General features: G+C 43.0%; 1 protein-coding gene across 1 annotated transcript in view; it reads right to left on the reverse strand.

The window, feature by feature from the left end:
- Positions 1 to 1,015: 1,015 nt before the first annotated feature.
- Positions 1,016 to 21,864, reverse strand: part of LOC147678670 (UDP-GlcNAc:betaGal beta-1,3-N-acetylglucosaminyltransferase 9-like) — a 117,402-nt gene continuing 96,553 nt past the window's right edge. The window contains exon 3 of the mRNA XM_086946618.1: positions 1,016 to 2,110. Within this exon, the coding sequence (XP_086802744.1) occupies positions 1,650 to 2,110 (461 nt within the window). The 3' untranslated portion in view covers positions 1,016 to 1,649. The remainder of the gene's footprint in view (positions 2,111 to 21,864) is intronic.

Here is a 21,864-nt window from a genome sequence, read left to right on the forward strand (position 1 = left end):
CATGATGCGCCATACATTAAATATGACGCATCATTGGTGTCGCAAGGAGGGCGCAGTGAAAAGTGACGCATCGCTGTTTTCACGCAGCGATGCGTCACTTTTCATAAATGAGGCCCCTGGTGTGGTGGGTAGGTGGTTCCAGGCTTTAGGAGTGAGGGAGGAGAAAGCACAACTACTGTGTCACAAGTGTTCAGTATTAAAAAGTGGAGTAGTTCAGAGATAGTTGAGCTGGTGTACCATGTTCCCTGCTGCAACTGATTCTGTCTGTCAAGTAGGAGAGGAATCCTTGGCATTAGTGCCTGCTTGGAGTGATGAGGTGGTTTAGCATTGGAGTGACTATAGTAAAACTGTGATCTAGCGTAGTCGGCAGAAATAACAACTTCCTCTCACTATAAAGCACTATTTGGCAGAGGTAAAGGATTGTTTGGACTCTTTTCTTGAGACGTCTATGTTAGCATGCTGATTATCATAGGTACACATGTGTATCATAGTGTTTCTTGCATACATGATGGTAATATACAAAAATATTGGTACAATTTTAGTGACCAGAATAAAAGATCCTGGGCATTACTAAAACATTATGCAGCATTTGAGTCACTTTTTGGAAATATGTAAACATTTTGTCACTGTGGTCTTATGTAGGATGTTATGGCCTTCCAGTGCCTATTAGCAGCTGCACAGACATCTCATAATTGTCAAAGCTTCCACAATTTTTCATCTCTAAGGGGCATATGTAGGTAGTTTCCATTTTGCGATTCTCAAATAGCGATTTTTAAGGAATCGCTATTTGAGAATAGCAAAATGGAATGTAGGTAATAATTCGCAATTTTTTTGCGAATCTCTAACATTCCTTATTTGCGATTAGCAAATTGCGAATCGCAATTAAGGAATGAGTGTACCATTCATTCCTATGGGCTAAGAGGCCCATAGGAATGAATGGCAATCGCAAACGCCTACCTACATATGCCCCTAAGTCATCTTTTTAAAGAAATATGTTCTTTGCCATCTCATGACCACTTTAGAAGTGCAATGACACCTATTAGGAGTTACTGCACCTGTGCTGTCATAGCATCTTTGTAACCACATCTATTTAGGACTTTTTATAGACAATAATATGGTGATGATGCCTTTATTGGCCAAATTATATATGATGTCGTGGATGATGTTATTTGTCATGTCATGTGTGAGGTCATGAACATGCATTGAAGAAGGCTTTATATTTTCTTAGCACACCAGAGAGGGAGAATGTCTGCATTTTTAAATTTTGAACTGTAATGACAGAGTGTCTTTCTATAACATTTGCAGTTTTCAATGATCTTATAATTGTAATGATTTTTATATCAAATGATAAACCACTGTAGCATAAGGTTTTTTGAGCAATTGTTTTTGCCTTTGTAAAGATACACTTTATTAGGCCCAGAACCCCCAAACCAGGTCTTGCTATGCACTTTGTTCCATCCTGCCCAGCTGATGCTGGCTGTAGGACAAGGCTAAGCCTAACCCTGAGCTCTGTACAACATCCCACTAACCACAGTGAGCAGTAAGGCGTTCCGTTATTTCTAGCGGGGAATGGGCATGGCTCTCGTGACATCCTGTCTAGGGCTTGTGCTGGATTCGATCACTTCGGCTAAACATGCACATTGATTATCTTAGGTTGATAGTTTTACATGTGGCTCACACTTTGCACCCTGGACTTCCTGCCAGATTCTATTCAGCTGGTCTGCTAAAAACTGGTGGATCACCAGAGCCTCCTTGTACTGGCAAATGTTATACTCTAAACCAAACGTGTAGAAGCGGGGGCTGTGCACCATTGTGACGTTCGCTGCCAATCCCAGAAACCCCAAGTAAACATCGTCCAGCGGGAAAACAGGCATCTCGATGGAGGCTCGATACAGGCCAGGAATGGCGTCTCCGGTCATGATAAAGCCACCACCAGACAGGAACTTGGGGTACTCTGGATATGGGAAAAGCGAGTGCGTGATTCCGTACTTTCCCGTCCGCAGTGGCGTGCTATGGCGATGCAAGTGTCCGTGAAGGGTCCGGGATTGATTAGCAAATGTTCCCAGATAATTGGCCAGTGCCTCAGGATTCACCAACACATCATCATCCCCTGCAATAGAAAGTATATTTAAAAATGTAAAGTGACACCACTTGATCTAAGTACACTTTACCTATGACTAGAAAACATTCTTACTTATCTGAATATGTTGAGTTGGAATACTATACCACAGATGAAGTCAGAAATTAAAGTTCTGATATATCGTTTGGCGGACGGAGTATAGTCCGTTCCGAGGGTGGAGGACATTACATTTGCCACCTGGATGGACTACTATCTGCCAGATTTAGAGATGACCGCCAGCCCAGCAGACATCTCAGTACATTGAAAGGAACAGCCATCGCGGTAGTTCCATTCAGTGAACAAAAAGGTTTGGTGGATAGCCACTGTCGGGTCACAAAGTTTGTGTTCTTCTGAAACAAGCACCCAAGCATTTGTTTCAGTACAAACAAAAAAATTAATGAAATCCACACCATGAGAGTCCCAGGGTGTAGGGGTCATTATTTTATTCAGTCCTTCACTGCCAGAATTGTTTTGGCAGTGGCAAAAAGGAAAACAAGCATTTACAATGCAATAGGTCTCGCAATTGCGAGATTTTGACCTGTCGGAATTGTAAATGGCAATGCCTTTTATAATATTACAAATACAAATTATGTTATTAGCAAGATAAGTCAGGCAAGCTTTGACTAAGTAAAAAGAAGTGTGGCTCAGGGGTTAGAGGCGGCAGACCCGAAAGCTGAGATCGGCCCTGGACCAGGGTTCAATTCCCCGCCCCGACGGGGGTTGGGCTCAATAATTCCACAGACTCGATAATTCTCGCCCCGGTGCCTACTCGACTCACGGGTTCACACTCTGCGACTCTGGGCAATAGCTTGCTTAATCTCCACAACGGCCCCTCGTGGCGGGATGCCTGGCTTTCACCTTGTGGATGCCCTGCCAGGGTATCTCACAGGGGAATACCAGGACGGGTTCCCTAAGCAAGCGCATAGATGCCTGCGATGTGGGCGATTTGCGCTATATAAATACATTTACATTTACAAGAAGTAAACGCAAACCATGCAGTGATTCCATTGCTGTTCATCACATGGAATAATAAATCCCTTAGAAAAGGTGAAGAACCATGTCACTGCCATGAGTCAGTGGGCTAATGCAGATTTTAAGTCGGAGATTTTTTAAATTATATTATTGAATAAGTGGCTTGGCCATGCCTACAAGCACAACAGGATTTGGCCAAATTCAATCCTGTGGTTTTCTGCTCTGAAGCACCGGGCCTGATCGTCCAAAAAGTTGTGAGTTTAGTAATACTCCATACTACCAGCTGCTTCCATCTCATAGCTAATATACATGAATTAATAATTCAGATAAAAATAATCACCAATCACAAACTTTCCTGAAAAAGGACTGGATCTAGTATAAAATATAGAAAATCATCAAGAAATGTCTGCATGCATTAAAGGTATATGTTTTATGAAAACATGCAATAAACCTTTACTTAAGAATGAATCATGTACTGGAAAATGTTGACATTGATCAATTACAATGATTGAGCTTGTTAAGGAACTAATCAAACTTCACTCAAAATTTTTATTGAAGATAATTTGAAGACTAATGAATGAGGGTTATTTATATAGCTCTCGGCTACTCCAGGAGTGCCCCGGCGCTTAGCATTAAAGGCAGGTACAGAGGAGACAGGACCCAACAGGCTTCCCACTACCCTAAAGCGGTATGTTTTCAGTGCTTTTTTCAAACTTGCGTCCTCAGTTATTAATCTCGGATGGCCAGGCAACGTGATGGAGGAGCTTTTGAAAGCGGGGTACTGTTAGCCGCCCAGTGTTACTAGAATGTAGCAATCTCCTTGGTCTGTATTTATTGAGCCTCTCCTTCTTGTATGTGGGACCCTTGTGGTGTAGGGCTTGGTGAGTCAATCTTAAGGCTTTTGACATTATTTATTTAATCGCTGGGAGCCAATGGAGCTTCTCTTGGTGGAGATACACTGACGAGTGCTTAGGTAGCTTGTATAGTAGGTGGACAGCAATGCTTTGTACAACCTGCAGATCCTGGATTAAGTACTCTGGTATGCCCTGGTACAAAACATTGACGTAGCCCAGCTGTGATAAAATAGAGCCCTGACCACAGTGACTTTGGTTTCATGAGGAATCAGGAGCAGAAATGTCCTGAGCTGGCCAAGAATCCAAAGACAGGATTTTACAACAGACGAAATCTGGGCGCTGAAGAAAAGATAGGAATCAAACAAAACATCCGGATTTCTTGCCACCGTCGATGGGTGCAATGAGGAGGGGACATTTTTAGGCCAGGCTCATGGCCATCTAGGGAGGGGATTCGGCCCAAACAAAAGGATCCCAGTCTTGTTGGGTTGCACTGTAATTTGTTTCTCCTGAGCCAGTCGAGTAGCGCCCTAAGCAGAGAGCAAATGTTTCTTTGACGCTAACTGAGTCCCCCTGAAAAGTTGAGCAGGAGCTGTGTATTGTCCGCAAGATGCTGTGGTCCACAGTGTCAAACTGATAATCCAGCTGTTCATTATGGTATATAACCTTAGAGACTTGAGAAGCTAGTAATGAGGTGAAGCACTACAGTGTAGTTTAAATTTTATTGGCTGTTTGTGGAAGGGTTAAACTAGTAGCACTAAATTATTTCTTTGAAATGTTTCCCATAAAATCTTTGACATATACTTTTAGTTTACTATGAAGAGCATCCGGGACTTTTGCTACTTGTGGGCTCCCAATATATCATACCTACTTCAGGCAGGCAAACATAGAAGACAATTTTCTGCTGACAGGGTTTAAACACTTCATCAAGTGATCAAGTGATGAAGTTCCCACAACCAGAGTCTACAAGATGCTGCAGCTTCAGAATTACTGTTGAGAACATGGCTTGTCCTACTGTTGGCTGCAAAGGGTCAGAAACAGTTGCCTGGATTTGGGCTGGTTCTCAGTTCTTTGAGAATGAAAGCAGCACGGCAGTGGAGGCAATCTGATTCAAGAATGAGAGCTAGATGTGAAGGCCACCCCGACAAGCTCAGGATCCTCCCCCGAGTAAATAGATCTCACCCCAATGAAACAAAAGGCAAGAGAGCAGGAGGGCATGGAAAGCACTTTTGAAAACCCTGTCAATGGAGGTAAGGATTCACTATTTTGAAGAGGGTGAGCTGGTATTATGTAATCTTTATCTTTGTGGAACTGTGTTCACTGATGGACAGGTCAGTGTGGACGTAGAATCCAAGTTCACTGGCCTTGGTTGAAATCAGCATGTTAAAGATATATTAGGCACAACTTTCAAACAACACCAACCCTCTTATATCGAGAATTATGTAGATGAGCCAGGTTTGGACTAGATGTTGTTTGTTGCTGTTGGCAAATATGGAGAAATTGGGTCTTAGTGAGGATGAACCTAAAGTAGGGTGTAAAATCTAAGTCTGAGCAGTGACTTGTCTCGTGGAGTTTGCAGAGTTTTCTGCACTCCGCTTTATGTGGAGTTCACGGAGTTCCAAACCACTTTGCTCCGCATAGCGCAGCAGAGTTTTTTCCCTCGCTTGTGTTCATCAATGTCAATTTGGCAAGCACGAGCAAGGAACATCTGCCTCCCGGCGAGATTTTTCCTCGTTCACGATCGTCAACATCTAGTTGGTGAGAGTAAGCATGGAAAGTCAACTTCCCAGCGAGATTTCTCAACTCGGGTGGTCAGATTTCTCATTGCAAGTGGTCGCATATGGTTGCAACCGCTCATGCTCAGAAACCTTCCGTTCGCATTGAGAAAGCTGCAGCACAAGTAAAAATCTACTCGAGTGGCAAAAAGGAAGCAGCGCCCCTTTGCGCTCTGCATTGTGCTGTTCGCGATGATTGCATAGTGCGGACAAGCACCTGGCACTGAAAATCATTGCAAACGGCATTAATCTAAAGAAACTCCGCCGCTGGCGGAGCTCTGTATAGCGTGGCAGAGGTTTTTTTTGCACTACACGGAGCTCTGCGAACTCCGCCCAGGCTTAGTAAAATCTAGATATGAATGAGGAAGAGGTAAAGCTTAAGTTAATAGATGTTGACAGCCGAGAATTAATTTATTTAAAGTGGTGTGCCTTTCAACAAATTGGTGAATTTTGATGTTGGCTGTTAGTGAGTAGGGTTCAAAATGGTGGCATCTGGAGGGTGAAGACGGGACACAGCCCTGGGGTACTCCAAAAGTGATAGTGGGCTTCTTGGATACTTCTACTTTACTCTCAAGCCAGTACACAGTTGCAGCAACAAGCTCCTGGACCACCATGAGATTTCGCTGGACTCCCAAATTGGCATTCATGGTGTTTTCAACAGCTTCCATTTTGTCCAAGAGGACCTGCTTACATTTCTCTGCCACAGCGACAAATAGCCTAAGAATGGCCTATATATCGCTGTTCATTTAGACAGCTCATCTTTTAAGACCATTTTAGTCATTTGCAAATCTCATTCATGTCCTTAGAGATGCCACCCATGCCTTCTTTGCTCATTATATTTACAAGCGCCCGACCTGCTTAGTTGTCAATATGTGCTAATTGGAAGCAAATGATGCCTACGCATTCAGATGTACTGCCGTTACCTATAAATGCCAATAAAAAGTGTATAGAAAAAAAACTACCTGATTTACGTCCCTTGCTAAAGATTTAAGAATTCTTCTAACTCCCCACTCTTATTTCTGTGGCCCATTGTTACTTTGCTGTTTCAGAGATCCGATCAGGATGGTCACTTCAGGTTTATGTAGTTTGATGCGCATCTTGTACAAAAGGTTTGCTCTCAACTAATTATGCATATGGGGCCCTGTATCTTCAGCTCCCACTTTCCGTTCACTGAGAATGCTTATGCCATCCTGGCTGTAGGTGGTCAGAAGCACCCAGAACGCTGACCCACATCCACAGTCTTGGCCACTGAGTTTAGCTCCACGAAGGTGGTCTCAATGATGTTCCTACTTCAATCAACTCTTGCACTCTACACTTCACTAACTCACCTACTAGTGATGGAGTGTGGGTTACCAGCTTGGATTATTCTAAAACACCATACTCACCTGGGCCCATAAACATACATAAAATAGGCTGATAACCATTTGCTGCCAATCAGGAAATACTATTTAACCTTATGATAACTTATACCTGTATACCATATCTTACCAATTCCTTGTCACTTGGATTCTTAATTTACTCAAGCTGACAGATCAGGTTGTTAGAATAACATTCATAGGCAACAATTTACCTTTTTTTGTAGAATGACCACAGACTCAGGAGAGTTTTAAGAAATGTATCTATGAAATTGGGTCAGTGACAGGTCTGTGACAAGTCGGACAATATAATTGACTGAGCCTACCTTAGTTATACTATTCTCAGTGTATGTACCTCCCTCCAATGTTTCATATTCCCTGCATTTGATTGGTCAGTGGGATGGGGAGAGGTCAACACACCATACTAATAAGAAGTCATCTTCTTGGGTTTAATTGTTCTGTGTTCCCACCCTTAATTTTACTTTCCCATGCTTTATTCATCCCAGTTACTTTCACATTATTTCATGTACAATGTATATACTTTTATGCAATTTTTATTCCCCTCTCCAGGTCAAGGGGTAAAGTTCTCAGGGGCATCGCTTGTGAGACAAATCTTGGCTGTTGTTCAATGTCATTGTCACAGGAGGTTCATGATTTCAGTGCGCATGTGTAGAGTTCAGACAAGATGTAGAATTCAGTCACCCTTCAGGCCCAACTACGAGCAAATAATGAAGTCAAAGAAGAACATATTAGAATACGAAAATAAATGAATGCACTGTATACTACTTATTCCTACTCTAATCCCATTAATTTATTTTAACTATGGCATTAATAGTTTAGCAAGACATGCGAGGTTTAGTTTGAGCAGAAGCATATGCATTAGCATGTTAATTCAAAGTGACCATTTTAGATATTACTGCGGAGCTGCAAAGAATTCCCACCAAAAGCAAAGGACATCATACTACGTACATGCAGTAGACGCATGTGCAGAAGAGTTCCCGCGTTTTTGGCAGCCATATTAAGTCACTTGGATTACTTGTTAGTAAAAGCATATAGGTAAGCTTCCTCAAGATGAAAAATATGTTGTGTAATGCATTTATTAGTAAATACAAACATGTTGGTTAATGAATTACATGTTATTCAAGAGGTTTGAGTCCAAGCAAGTTTCTCACGTATGAAACCTTGCTCCATCAATCCCCTCTATGATGGCATTCTATGCCATCACTAATTACTTAAATCAGATGCCAACTTTAGCAATTTCCCAATTCTATTTCTTCAATTACTTTTGAATTTCCCTTTCCCTTTTTCTTTTGAAAACTTTGTATTCTTTTGTAAATATCCCCTTTTATCTCTCCAAGTTGGATTTCATCATATTTTCTTTTCTTTACCTTTTCATTCACTTCAGACCTTTTTTTCTGCAGCATTTGCACTGTACCATTATTATCAAAACAAATAGTGGTATTCCCATTATTGGCATCAGTATTTGGCCTATAATACTTCTTCCTACATTAGAAAACCAACTACCTAATGAAGAAATACTATCTGAAAATGTCTTCCATACACTCTCAACTTCCAGTGGTTTTAATTCTTCATCCAAATGTGTGATACTTTTAACATATCTTCCAGTTTCAACACTTTTGTAAGGTCTATACGTGCAACAATGTTGCGCCTTCAACATTTTACAGACTCCGCCCTCTTTTGCCAATAATATATCAAGGACAAGTCGATTTTGTAAAACCATAGATCTTACCGCAACTAATTCGGTGTTGATCAATAAGCTCCAGCAGTATCAGTCGATAAGCGACCAACCACTGTGGATAATTTGCTAATTCTTTGTGTATTCAGAATTACTTCCACTGAAGGTATCAAAGAACTGAATATATCCCCTACAATTTCTGAAATCTAGCTCTCTTTTTATGTGTTAGTCCATTATTTTCTTCATTGCTTCCAGTGATTCTTTAGCATTGGTACATCCTTTGACATTACTATTCCGAAATCGTAATGGTGGCGTTGCTGCCATGGAAAGGCATGCAGTTTTTGCAGTTGGGGGCCCGTTGCAGGCCATCAGGAAGTTGGGAGGGTGGGTGGGCATACGGGGTGTACTTATGGTACCCCCCTGCATTTGCATGCATGACATGGCAAGCACCGCCTGCATAGATGCCGTTTTTGCCTTGCTGCGGGTGCTGCTGACAACACCGCCTGCCACAATGCAAAAAATGTGGGATGCGCCACATCAGTGTGGCGGCGCATCCTAAATGCACATGCTGGACTGCCGCACACATAGGTGCGGTCCCATTTCCCGGGGCGATCGTAATCGACCCCATACTGTTTAAACATAACTCTTAAATTAATAAACTTAAATAATTTAAAAACAATGCTATATATATATATATTACCTACTGGCGGTCGCCAGTAGGTATATATAGTTAGGACCTAGTTTCCATAGGAAATCCGCAACATTCTATTGGGAATAACTTTGGCGCCGGTTGAGGAATTTGCGTGTAATTTTCCAAAATTTAGGCCAGCTCCGCTCTGCTCCTTCCCTGGAAGTTTTGGGGGGATTTGTCATGCGAGGGCCGAGAAAAAAGGGGTGTCCCAAAACGTGTGTTCCCTATGTTAATTTCCGTAGGACGTTCAGACACGGCTACAGCCCGAACTGCTGAATGGAATTACACCAAACTTTGCAAAATTGTAGGGACTGGTACGCAGAAGTGCCTTTTCTATATTTGGTGAAAATTGCTCCAGTGGTTTTTACGAAAATTAACTTAAAAAAAATTGATATATCTATATGCGCGCTTCGAGCGCTCAGGGTACGCGTACCGGTAAGCGCACCCGGCGCGCCACGGAAGTGCGCGAGCGGAAACTGATTGGCTCTCAGGTGTCTGTCAACATTCCAAACAGTGCGGAGAGTCCGCCATCTTGTGTCTCGGTAGAATCGAGACACAAGAGGTGAAAATAAAAGGGGGAAATGATTAAAAGGGGGCAGGGTAGACACCCCCTGACCCGCTAGGTTTTCTGAGGGGGGCATAGAAGGACTCTGAAGGGCAAAAAAACGATTTTTTTTGTGGAAATTTTCACGGGGTAAGCGCTGGGTGCATTCCCATGTATGCTTTCAGGTACGCGTACCCTGAGCGTACCACAGGAAAAAACAGTGAAAGAAAATAGTGTAAAATAAGAATTTGGAGTGCTTAGAGGTAGGGTATCTCTAAAAAGAGCTGTTGTGTTATGTGGGTGATTTAAGTACCTACAAGTAGGTACCGATGCAGAGTCTAAAATTCAAGAGAAAGACTCTGTTCCCCTCATCTGAGAAATGTACACTGTCTCCTCTGTAGATATCTTGCATGTTGTAACGCAAGTTATTGTGGTATATGGATCCCATACAATAGTCTCTCAGGAAAGCAGAAACAGATCCTTCAGGGACCCCCTGAGAAGGCCTAGGGGGTCAGGGGTACTCTACCCTGCCCCCTTTTCACGTTCTCAACTATTACATTTCACTCTGTTGTGTTGTAGAATTCTTATTAAGAATGTAGGAATGTTCTTAGAATAGGAACGTATGTGTGGGGTTCCAGGGAGGGACAGTTGATGGGGGAATGAAGACTTGTTGAGATCGTTGGGATGGGGGAATGAAGACTTGTTGAGATCGTTGGCGATGTGATGAGCAGAGTTGCCAATAAAGAGCATTATAATGAATCAGGAGTAAGAGCCATCTTTACAATTTGAGTCAGGTTTTATTTACAGAGGTGGAAAAGTCATACCACCAAGAACTTTGAGGAAAAGAGTAGTTGATTTATGTCATGAGGTAGATTTTGAGGTGGAAAGAGTAATGTGGGACTGCAAGGAGTGTGCTCATTCGGATATAAGTATAACACCATTGTCATCTGTAGATTGTCCTGAGACGGTTTGGAATTTGGTTGACATTGATTTTGTAGAGGAGTTCTTTGAAAAAAATGGAATTACACATTGGAAAGTTGAGGTGGAGAAGTTGTTGTGGGATTATCGTCTCACACCTTCTCTCACTAGGTTGAGACCATTTGTGATGATGAGAGGTAAGAAGCTAGTAACGAGAGACTACATTGGATGGATGGGGAGTACAAAACATGTAGAGTGGTCTCCGGAAAGAGTTGAGGGAAATGTCATAAAAGCACAGCAAGTGTACAAAGAGAACTTTGACAAAAAGAATGTGGTATGGGTGGTAGAATTTGATGTAGGAGGTTGGGTAAAAACTAAGGAGTGGGATGAAGTGGCAAAAGGAGGAAGTGTGTTTTCTAAGCCATGTAAGGTTGTGGAGTGTCTAAAGAACTCAGTTAGATTTGGTGATGGTTGGCTATGGCTTCTGAGTCGCATGGCAAAGTGTAAAAATGTTTAAAAGTGGAAGAGGAGGATGTTGGGGGAGCTTCAGTTTTGTTCTAGGGTTGGTTGTGGGAAGATGAAGTGGAAGATGAAGTAAGAACTGGAGAGGATAGTTGTGTAAGATAGAAGAGTTGTAGTTTTTTTTTCCTTTTATTTTATTTTCTCCTTGTAGACCATTATGTTGTATATAGTTTTCCTTTCCTTGCTCGTTTATTATTGTTAAGGGGGAAGATGTGTTGTGTTGTAGACCATTATGTTGTATATAGTTTTTTCTTTGCTCATGTATTATTGTTAAGGGGGAAGATGTGTTGTGTTGTAGTATTCTTATTAAGAACGTAGGAATGTTCTTAGAATAGGAACGTATGTGTGGGGTTCCAGGGAGGGACAGTTGATGGGGGAATGAAGACTTGTTGAGATCGTTGGCGATGTGATGAGCAGAGTTGCCAATAAAGAGCATTATAATGAATCAGGAGTAAGAGCCATCTTTACACACTCCCTTCTGAAACTACACAAAATGGCGGCGATAGGGTGCATCAGAGACAGACAGTGAGAGAAAGGAGGCAGGAGATGAAGAAGAGATGCCAAATACACATTGGAGAAAATATAATGGGAGAAGGGAAGTAACTATGAGTAAACTTACTATTTAACACAAAAATGTTGCACTCTATACTATAAGTCTCACTTTATACCACAATCACTTCGCTACTACCTCATAAATTACAAATAAAAATGAATAATGTCTCAAACAATTTTTAATTAAAAAAATAATAATTTGGTCCTTTTTTGTCCTTGTGGGACCCCCTGAGCAGGCCTAGGGGGTCAGGGTGCTTCTACCCTGCTCCCTTTGCGTGTTTTGCACCTTTGTTTCACTGCTGTCTTGTGCCTTCGTTCTACCGAGGCACAAGATGGCTGCCAACACTTCCTGGTTTGGAGTGTTGACAGACAGGGGCAGCCAATCAGCATGCCTTCCCGAGAAAGCTGCATGCTCATTGGCTGTCAACACTTCTAACCAGGAAGTGTTGGCATCCATCTTGTGCTAGTGTTGACAGACAGTGGCAGCCAATCAGCATGCCTTCCCAAGAAAGCTGCATGCTCATTGGCTGTCAACACTTTTAACCAGGAAGTGTTGGCATCCATCTTGTGCTCGATAGACAAAGGCAAAATAAACCAAAAAAACAAACGTGAAGAACACAAAAAGGGGGCAGGGTAGATACACCCTGACACCCTAGGCCTGCCCAGGTGGTCCCACAAGGACAAAAAAGGACCAAATTTTTTTTTTAACCTGGTCTGTTTTTTAAAAAATTACCCCACGGGGGGACCAAATTGCGGGGCATAGTGATAAAGAAGTGTGGGGGGTCCACAATCCCCCCACACACTTCCCCGGGGACTGCCGCCCCCGGGGCAAAGCAACACAGCCCCTTGGCGCATACTGGAGGCTACTGGTGGGCTAGTTGGCCCCCAGGGACCCCCAGTATGCAAGGGGAATTAGTTCCTACTCTGCTAACACGCCAGGGGTTGCGCTGCAGAGAGGTGTAAAAAAGGGTGCGGCCTCATTACACCTCTCTGCAATGCAGCCCCCTGGCGCATACTGCAGGTTCCAGGTGGGCTAGTTGGCCCCCAGGGTCCCCCAGTATGCAAGGGGAATTAGTTCCCCCTCTGCAAACACGCCCGGGGGCTGCGTTGCATAGAGGTGTAAAAAAGGGTGTGGCCTCATTACACCTCTCTGCAATGCAGCCCCCTGGCTTATACTGGAGGCTCCTGGTGGGCTAGTTGCCCCCCAGGGACCCCCAGTATGCAAGGGGAATTAGTTCCTCCTCTGCAAACGCGCCAGGGGTTGCGCTGCAGAGTGTTGTAAAAGGGGGCGTGCCCTCTGAACACCTGCCTGCAAAAATGTAGTAAATCAGTATAAAAAAAACCAAATTAATACATTTAAAAATTGTCATTTAAAAAACCGTCAAAATTCAATGAAAAAACCATAAGTTTCAGGCCTTATATAGTTAGGAATTAGCATTTAAAAAAACCTTGCAAATTCAATTAAAAAACCATAGGTTTCAGGCCTTATATAGTTAGGAATTAGCATTTAAAAAACCTTGCAAATTCACTGAAAAAAACCATAGGTTTCAGGCCTTATATAGTTAGGAATTATCATTTAAAAAACCTTGCAAATTCACTGAAAAAAACATAGGTTTCAGGCCTTATATAGTTAGGAATTAGCATTTAAAAAACCTTGCAAATTCACTGAAAAAACCATAGGTTTCAGGCCTTATATAGTTAGGAATTAGCTTTTAAAAAACCTTTGAAATTCACTCAAAAAACTATAAGTTTTAGGGGTGTTATAGTTAGCTGGACATTTCACTCATACAAAACCATTGAAGTTGCTCCTATATAGTTAGTTGTACTAACTATATTTCGCGCACCCGCAATCCACTGCTGATGATGTCACATATTACACTACTCACTTATGCAAAAAATGGATCATACTTACATACTTACTTAGCTACACACTTATACAAACACCACTTCATCTATTCATTTAGATAGTAAGTCATATTTAGTATATTATAAAATCATTATTACAAGTATACAGTTATCCATACAGTCACTCACACAATCATTGAGTCTTATGTATACTTATTTATATACAACAACTGACAAAAACACTGCCTTTTATTTTTCTAGTTTGTTGGACATGTACCATTGAGAAATATATTTGCTCATCACCAAACCCATAAAGATATTCACTCACCCAAACAACTGTTAGAACATGTAGTTTTAACTTCATATATCTACTGAATCAACTATTCACACATCTTTGGGCAGTCACACCACCCCCACCGAACCACACACACATTCACTCTCCCATACAAATACTCAATTAACTAATCAATACCTAATATAGACTTTCACATAGCTAGTAACCAACTGGAGAACCAGTTTACACAACAACTGACAAAGTGATACAGATATTCACACAGTTCCGTCACTATCCACTATATTTAGTGAGACACTATTCATTGTTAAAGTCCTCCATCCAAATATTTATTTTTATATATCCACTCATACTTCAATGCAAATTGCTATATATATAATGCATATTTAAATAATGAAGCAAACCACATTCACTGGATGATGTCATAAAATAAAGATGAAAACAATAAGACAAACGAATCAGCAGGTATTGTTTGTTGAGGCAATATCAGTAACAAGTGGAAATGTCAGCAGCACTGGAGCAATCATAGCCACAAAAAAACACAAACCCAGAGAAGGATCCGACCCTCCTGCAAAGCCAATACACAACTCTACATCACATTCACCCTGGCAACCATCCACCTCCAAATGTGCTATGGCACACCCATACATTCCATGCTAACAGTGAGACAGAAGTCATGCATCTCCATTAACGGTCATCCACAGCTTGTGCCGCAACCAATGGATCCGCAGCAGCAAAGAGACTTCTGAGAGGGAGTCATTCATGATAATGTGACCCACACTGCTCACTCGAGGGCAGGCCATCATGTTGGCATCCAAGGCAGGCAGGCACAGCATGTTTCGCACTCCTCTTCCCTGCGAAGTGCTTCCCTTTTGCAATCTGCCCAATGCACCAAATCCAACCCCCATCCATATATGTCCAGACCCCGAGCTGATTCCCAACTCATTGTTATCTGTCTATGAGCGATAATTAGGGCCAGGTCCAGAAATCTATCCATAGCCTTCCGGGCTGCAGCACACTCATGAAGGTCCAGTAGACACAGCTGTGGAGTAAGTGCAAACTCCCTATAGGTGACTCCATGGACCTCCTGGAGGACCAATTGCAAATATGGTGACAAGAAGGGGCAAGACCACACCATATGTAAAAAGCAGGCATATTCAGTAGCACATTGAGGGCAAACCATAGACATTGCAGGGAACACAGCATGTATGTGCTGAGGGGTAAAGCAAACTTCAAGCAGATAATAAGATTGGTTACGTTTGAAGCAACCAGTACTGTACAACCGCAGGGTGCATTCTAGAATCCTCCTCCAAGCCTGATCACCCTGCGGGACCCAAGATCCATTTCCCAATGCATTCAGAACTCCGTAAGGTCTAGCTGTAGCTCCTGTTGGAGAGGCTTATACAGCAGAGTGACTACCTTAATCTGCGTGATGAGGAAAAGAAGGGGAAGGCAATCATGCTCTGACGGTTCTGCTGCCTCTGAGCTCCACTATTTGTGTATCCCACATATCAGTTTGCTTGTATATGGTGTCTTTGTGAGCCCCCCCTAAAGGCCCTGATCCAAACATATTGTGTTGTACTAATGAACACTTTTAATTTTTCACACAGAAGGGGGGGGGGGCTGAGCAAAATCCTGGTCAATAACTCCGTAGTAGGGGAATTCCTCTCCCTAGTACCCACATCATCCCACAGGCAGGGCCAGCAGCGAGACACCCACTGTAACTGCTCCGCTTAATAATACAATTCTCGGGGAACATGGCGACCGCTGAGTAGGAGTGGTCGTGAGCTCACCTACCTGCTGGAAGGGCATTCACAGCAGAGTCGTGGCTAGCGTGTGTGCGCTTCAACTCTTCAGCGGGGATCAAGGAGGGGGAGTCTCGAGGCCTCCAGGGGGGCCTTTTTCCTGACGCAAAGCGCAGTAAGCTTTCAGCGTTTTGCCGTTTTCGGCGTTTTAAGCGTTTGTTTTTCTCCCGGGAGCGGGCGTCCTTTCCACCACAGACAACCCGGAAATTGTGGCCTAGCAACGGCGGCACCAGGAGGCATTTGGAGTGAAGCGGCTGCACGGCTTAGTAGGAGCTGCAAAGCAGCGGCAAAAGTAGGGGTATCTCCTCGAGGGGTCCCCTTTGAACTATTTTGTACGGTGCCCCCTGGGAAAACGAAACCAGGAGAGGCACCTTGTCGGACCAGAGGACTAAGAAGCGCTGACCGTTGCTGGAAAAGAGAATGCCAGAAATACACAAAGAGAAGAGAGATCCATGGGCCCGGTAAGGAGGCAAAGGAGGGGAGAATCACAAGAGGCTGAAAAAGGGAGGGGGGCTGAATCACTCAGGAAGATACAAGGAGAAAAAGGGGGAAGAGGCAAAAAGAAAGAAGAGAACACTCAGGGTAATTTACAAGAAAAGCTAAAAAACAGGGTGGCGAAAGACCAAGCAATAAACAGATACACATTGAGGAGCAGAGGAAATTGGGGTGTGTAATACCCTGTAGTAAGCATAAAAGGCTCAAGGGCAAAACCAGAGGTGCAGGTAATCTCCCCTAAAGAATCAAAGGTAGAGAAAACCCTTCCCTCCTCATCTACAGTAGTAGCACAAGCAGAATCAGGACAAGATATTGGTTTTGCTTACGAGCAAAACAATACAAAATAAGCTACTGAAAGAACAGAGGGTAAAGAGAAAGCAAAAGGAAAGCACAAAAACGTAAAAATTACAACCTCCCTACGCTCGTACTTTAAAGTACAATCTCAAGAATTAGCACCCAAGATTCCCCATATCCAAGCGAGCTCACTAACACAAGCGATACAAAAGATTGACACCCCCCTCATAACAGAAGTCGGTTTGTACGAAAATGAGTCTGGCTTTAAAAACTGGATCTTATGAGGATAGTATAGCACAAATACCAACTAAAAATAGCTTTGAGCCTCTGGCTTGTATGGAAGATATTCCTGACTCAGATATATTCGGACAAAGCGCATCGACTGCGCAAAACCCTCAAGGGGTGCAGACCTCCACGTTACACTCAACTCTTCCCCTTCTCGACAAGAGTGCCCCAGCTGAATCGTTGCCTACTCAGGAGTAGCCGCAAGACTTGGGGAAATTAATGCTAACCATGCTATCTGAGATCAGACGTCGGTTTGTAACCTCTGAGGAGAACCCAAAAAAAATACAAATTCATTGCGAGTCGCTGGAAGAGAAGATCAATGGGCTAGTGGAAAGGGTCGGTATCATGGAACACGCGTATGGCCAGCATGCAGCAAAAAAGGTGGTTAATCATATGGGAATCACTAAGCTCCAAAAAATGAGTAAGAGTTGAGAGATAAAATTGAACACCTTGAAAACAATGCGAGACGTAACAACATCAGAATATTAAATGTTCCAGAAGGGTTAGAAGGAGGCGATATTAAAGCTTTTGTGGTCACGCTTATCTTAGAGCAGAATAGTGATCTTGATCAAATCTCCCTAGAGGAGGACATACAGAGAGTCCATTGTGACCCTTTTGTTGGTCGCGCTGGAAGAAAGACTGCTAGAAGAATTTGGGTGAATTTTAAATCCTATACTCTGAAAGAGAGTATGCTCGCAGATGCACTCAAAGCAGGTTGTTATAAAAAGGACGATTGGCAGTATTGTATAAGGTCAGATATATCACGAACCACACTTGATCGTCAATGGGAGCTGGGCAAATTCATTTCAGAATTTAGAGATCTAAGGGCCACGGCAAAAATCAGATTCCCCACATCGCTAAGAGTTATGTTGACCAATAAAATGCACAATTTTCGAGACCCCAGCGAAGTGAGAAGCTTTATAGGCGAGATTAAAGCACAGCCGCGAGCACAAGTACACGCAAGGGGTGGAGTTCAACTGTGACTTTTTTTGAGAATAGGGGACCAGATGTACGACCCGGCATTTAGAGACTTGCAAATTGCGCTCAATTGTGAGTCGCAATTTATGAGTCACTAAATGCCAAGTACAACAGATACACTGTTTGCAATTCCCAATGGCGTTGCAAATTACATGCCTCATCAATATTCATGAGGCACTCGCAATTTGCGACCCCATTAGGGAATGGCTGGCTCTCCCAGGTATGGTGGCCTGCTGGGTTCAGCAAACCTCCATGTCTGGGACTGCTTTATAATAAAGCAGGTTTTTTTTCAAATGCAGCCTGTTTTCCTTAAAGGAAAACGGGGTGAATTTTTAAAAAAATGAAACGTTTTAGTTTAATTTTTAGGTTGAGCATTCGAGACCTCTTGTATATACTTTATTATATATATATATGTGTATGTACTTTATGGGCTCTGGAGATCAGCCCTAGGACTTGTCTGCTTCCACTTAGGGACTTTTTCTTCTGTTCAGCTGCCTCTTTTTAACTGTCTTAATAAAAAAATGACCAGTAGAGGCAGGTCAAATATCAAAATTGCTTTCTGCTTGCTTAACTGCCTCTATTTAACTGTCTTGATAGAAAACTACCAGTCGTGGTCAGTAAATACCAGAATTGCTTTCTTTTGAGGGACTTTCTTTTTTTATTTTTCTGGCAACTGGGTCTATTTAACTTTCTTGATAGCAACCAACTAGCAGTGGTCAGTAAAATACCAGAATCACTTTAGCATTCTCTAGATTCAGTCCATGGAAATTGTCTTCCACGAGCACCCGTAGACAATAATATTTTTTTCAAACATATTTTCAGTGATATTACCACCGAAGGTCCTGATTTTATATTAAAAACAGAGCTTTGGACTATACCATTTCCCTCTGAAAGGCAATATTTCTCTACATGTGTTCCCATACCTGCCATGTCATGCAGTTTGGCTGTTACTTTCCCTCCATGTTAAAGAACAGTAGATGTTTCAGCACCCAGACTAATGTGCTGCATAGCTAAATACAAATAAGGTCCCAAAGGCAAGACTGATTGCATTGCAAATGCTTGTTTAAGGGCAGGTATGGTTCCTGGTACCACTGCCTGCCCCTAAAAAATATATTCCCCTGCATTTGCAAAGGGGAGGGGGTACCCTGGGGACCCCTTCCCATTTGCGAGTGCATTACCACCCTCTTGAAGAGGGTGGTTAATTGCGAGTGTTTTGTGACCGCAATTGCAGGTGAAAAACATTCTTACATAGGGTAGTGAGTCGCAATTAGGAAGGTATGCCCTTGGAACGCCCCTTCCTAATTACAAGTCGCAAATCCTATTTAGCGAGTCGCAAATAAATTGCGACTCGCTAAATAGGGTTAGTACATGGCTAACCAATTGGTGCATGCAAAAATGGGTCGTACATCGGCCCTACTACTGTGTTGGTGGGATCAGGAGCGGCGATGAGGGGCTCAAGCCATCCTCAAGCACGGCAGCTGGCTCTGCCCCTCATCTCTCCACCCTTTTTCCCCATATTCCCTACATCCTGCTACAAAAGATTTTCTTAAACATATGTTTTACTTAACTTTACCCAATAAAGGACATGCTTACTGTTGATATTATGTCCATGATATGTTTGAAATCATGAGACTTCTAGAACAGTATTTAATGTCTTACACTATGTTTTCGATATTCCGTCCAAACACCATTACCAACAGGCAAACATACACCTTTAAAAAAATATCTAGGGCTCGGTATCTATGGAGAAAAATGTTTAACACATTTTAACACAGCCCTTCCTAAAAGTGTCTCCATTGCAGAGATCTATAGAGCAGCTTGCTAGAAATCCATCCAAACATTTGTGAAGCCCTGCTCTGTTCTTCCTAAAATGTTGACTCAAAATGAGATGCTCAAGTGAACCAAGCTTACCTATGAAACTTATTTGAGCATATACACGCCACCACCACCATCACCCATGGCCCATGACATACAGAGCGGGCCGGTGAAGTTCAGTTGATGTACAGACTAGCGGTGAAAGGAACCAGCGTTGGGGTTGAGTACCTCCATGTAAATATATATTTTTCTACAATAAAAAAATTAAACATAAAAAAAAAGAAAGTGAAAGCGGTTCAGAATTCCTCTGAGTGCAGTAAGTAGGAAGAGTGTTGCACACATGGGACTTTCTCCCTGCTCAGTGGGTCCCTAAAAGTATGGGACGCACGTGGGGGGCACAGGAGCCGGGAGGACGCCGACACAGGCCCGTGTTTGTTCACTGAGCTGTAGAGGAAGTTATATTGGTCCTAATTGTGCTGTAAAATGTGCCCTTAGAGCCCCATGGGGTGTGCCATGTTGGCTCTGCTATAAACATGTCTGCGGTGCCCCCACAGACAGTCTGTCAGTGACCCGGGAGTAGGACAGGAGCAGTGATGCTGCAATAACACCTCAAGGTCACCTTGTAGGTCACCCGCATCCACGGGCTCGCTTTCCCCCACATTCACTCCGCCTTGTTGCCCTTGGGTGGGTTTCCACATGCAAGGCGGAGGGCAGTGGTTAATGTGTAAAATAAAAAGTACCAGGGCTCTCCTCAGGAGGCAGCACTAACAGGAAAAATTAGCTGGTGCAAACTGCCTCCTGACTAGAGCCCCGGCACCTATTATTCAGGAGAGGACTTGGCCTAATGGCTAGAGCTGGCGATTTCAGAGCTGGGGATCAGGGTTCGAGTCTTGGCGTGGCTCAACATCCTGTGATTCTGTTGAAAATCACGTGCCTTCCAAATGAGTGTGTCCTTAACTGGAGCTATAAGCACCGGTGCTGAGGATTATGTGCCAGTGCTGAGCACCGGAAAGCACCTGCTCAAATTAAGCACTGGCACAGGGCTGACGCCTCGGGATTACCCCGTCTGCCACCTTTTCACAGACCATCTGTCGGCCCTGTATTGAGAGGATCTGGGCCGGCTCTGACAGACGGGGCAGGCCGAAGGAGGCGGGGGACGGTGGGCGAGGGCGAGGTTTAACCAAAACTCATGGAGCTGATGGAGCACTAATCATGAAAATAATAAGTAGCAATGGGTAATATATATCTGGTAACTGTGTATTGCTGCCTCAGAATGCATTCGAGGTGCTCTGCTGATAAATCAAAAGGCTGATGGTCAAGTGGGTTGTAAAGGTGCCATAATGATTTTGTAATCAAAGTTTATTATGATGTCATTGTATGTTTTTCCAAGGCTGTACATGTTTAATTTTCTTTTTCATATACTGTTATCGCTGAAAATTGTTCAATAGACAGCTATTTATAGAAGACTTCATTGTGCCGATTGTTGCAATATTTGCTGTACCTAGTTGACTTGTTTTATGTAACTGTATATGTTCTTTTCTAAATAATTTTTTTTTATAAAAAAGTGTGTTGTAAAGGTCACCTTTAGAAATGAGGTATCTGGTTGGCTAGGGTATGAACCTAAGGAAGGCAGAACCCACCACTCTAGTCACGGCAAGCAAGTGATACACCAAAGATAACCAGTGCCCACCCCCTTGTTACCTTTACCAGAGCAGTCAGGTTTATCCCAGAGGCAAAGTGTATATATACACACAAACACCACACGAACACAGTGAAAACCACATTATAAAAGGACTCCAAACCAGATTATGGAACTAGCTAATATTTATCTTAATCAAGCAAGGTCAGAATGACAAAAAAAACAACATACACAAATCAATATATCACCTGTTCAAGATTAAATCAAGTGTATCTCTTAGAAATTAAAAATATCTGCAACCGGGGCTATTTGGTCGCGATCGCAGAGGCTTAGCTAGGTGGGGCAGTCCGCCCCAGGCAGCAATTTGTATGGGGCGGCGGCCTCGCTGCACTGGTGGCCCTTTGCGGAGACCTTTATAATT

Source organism: Lissotriton vulgaris, chromosome 12 (genome assembly GCF_964263255.1).
Source record: "Lissotriton vulgaris chromosome 12, aLisVul1.2, whole genome shotgun sequence".
In the NCBI taxonomy this organism is placed as follows: domain Eukaryota; kingdom Metazoa; phylum Chordata; class Amphibia; order Caudata; family Salamandridae; genus Lissotriton; species Lissotriton vulgaris.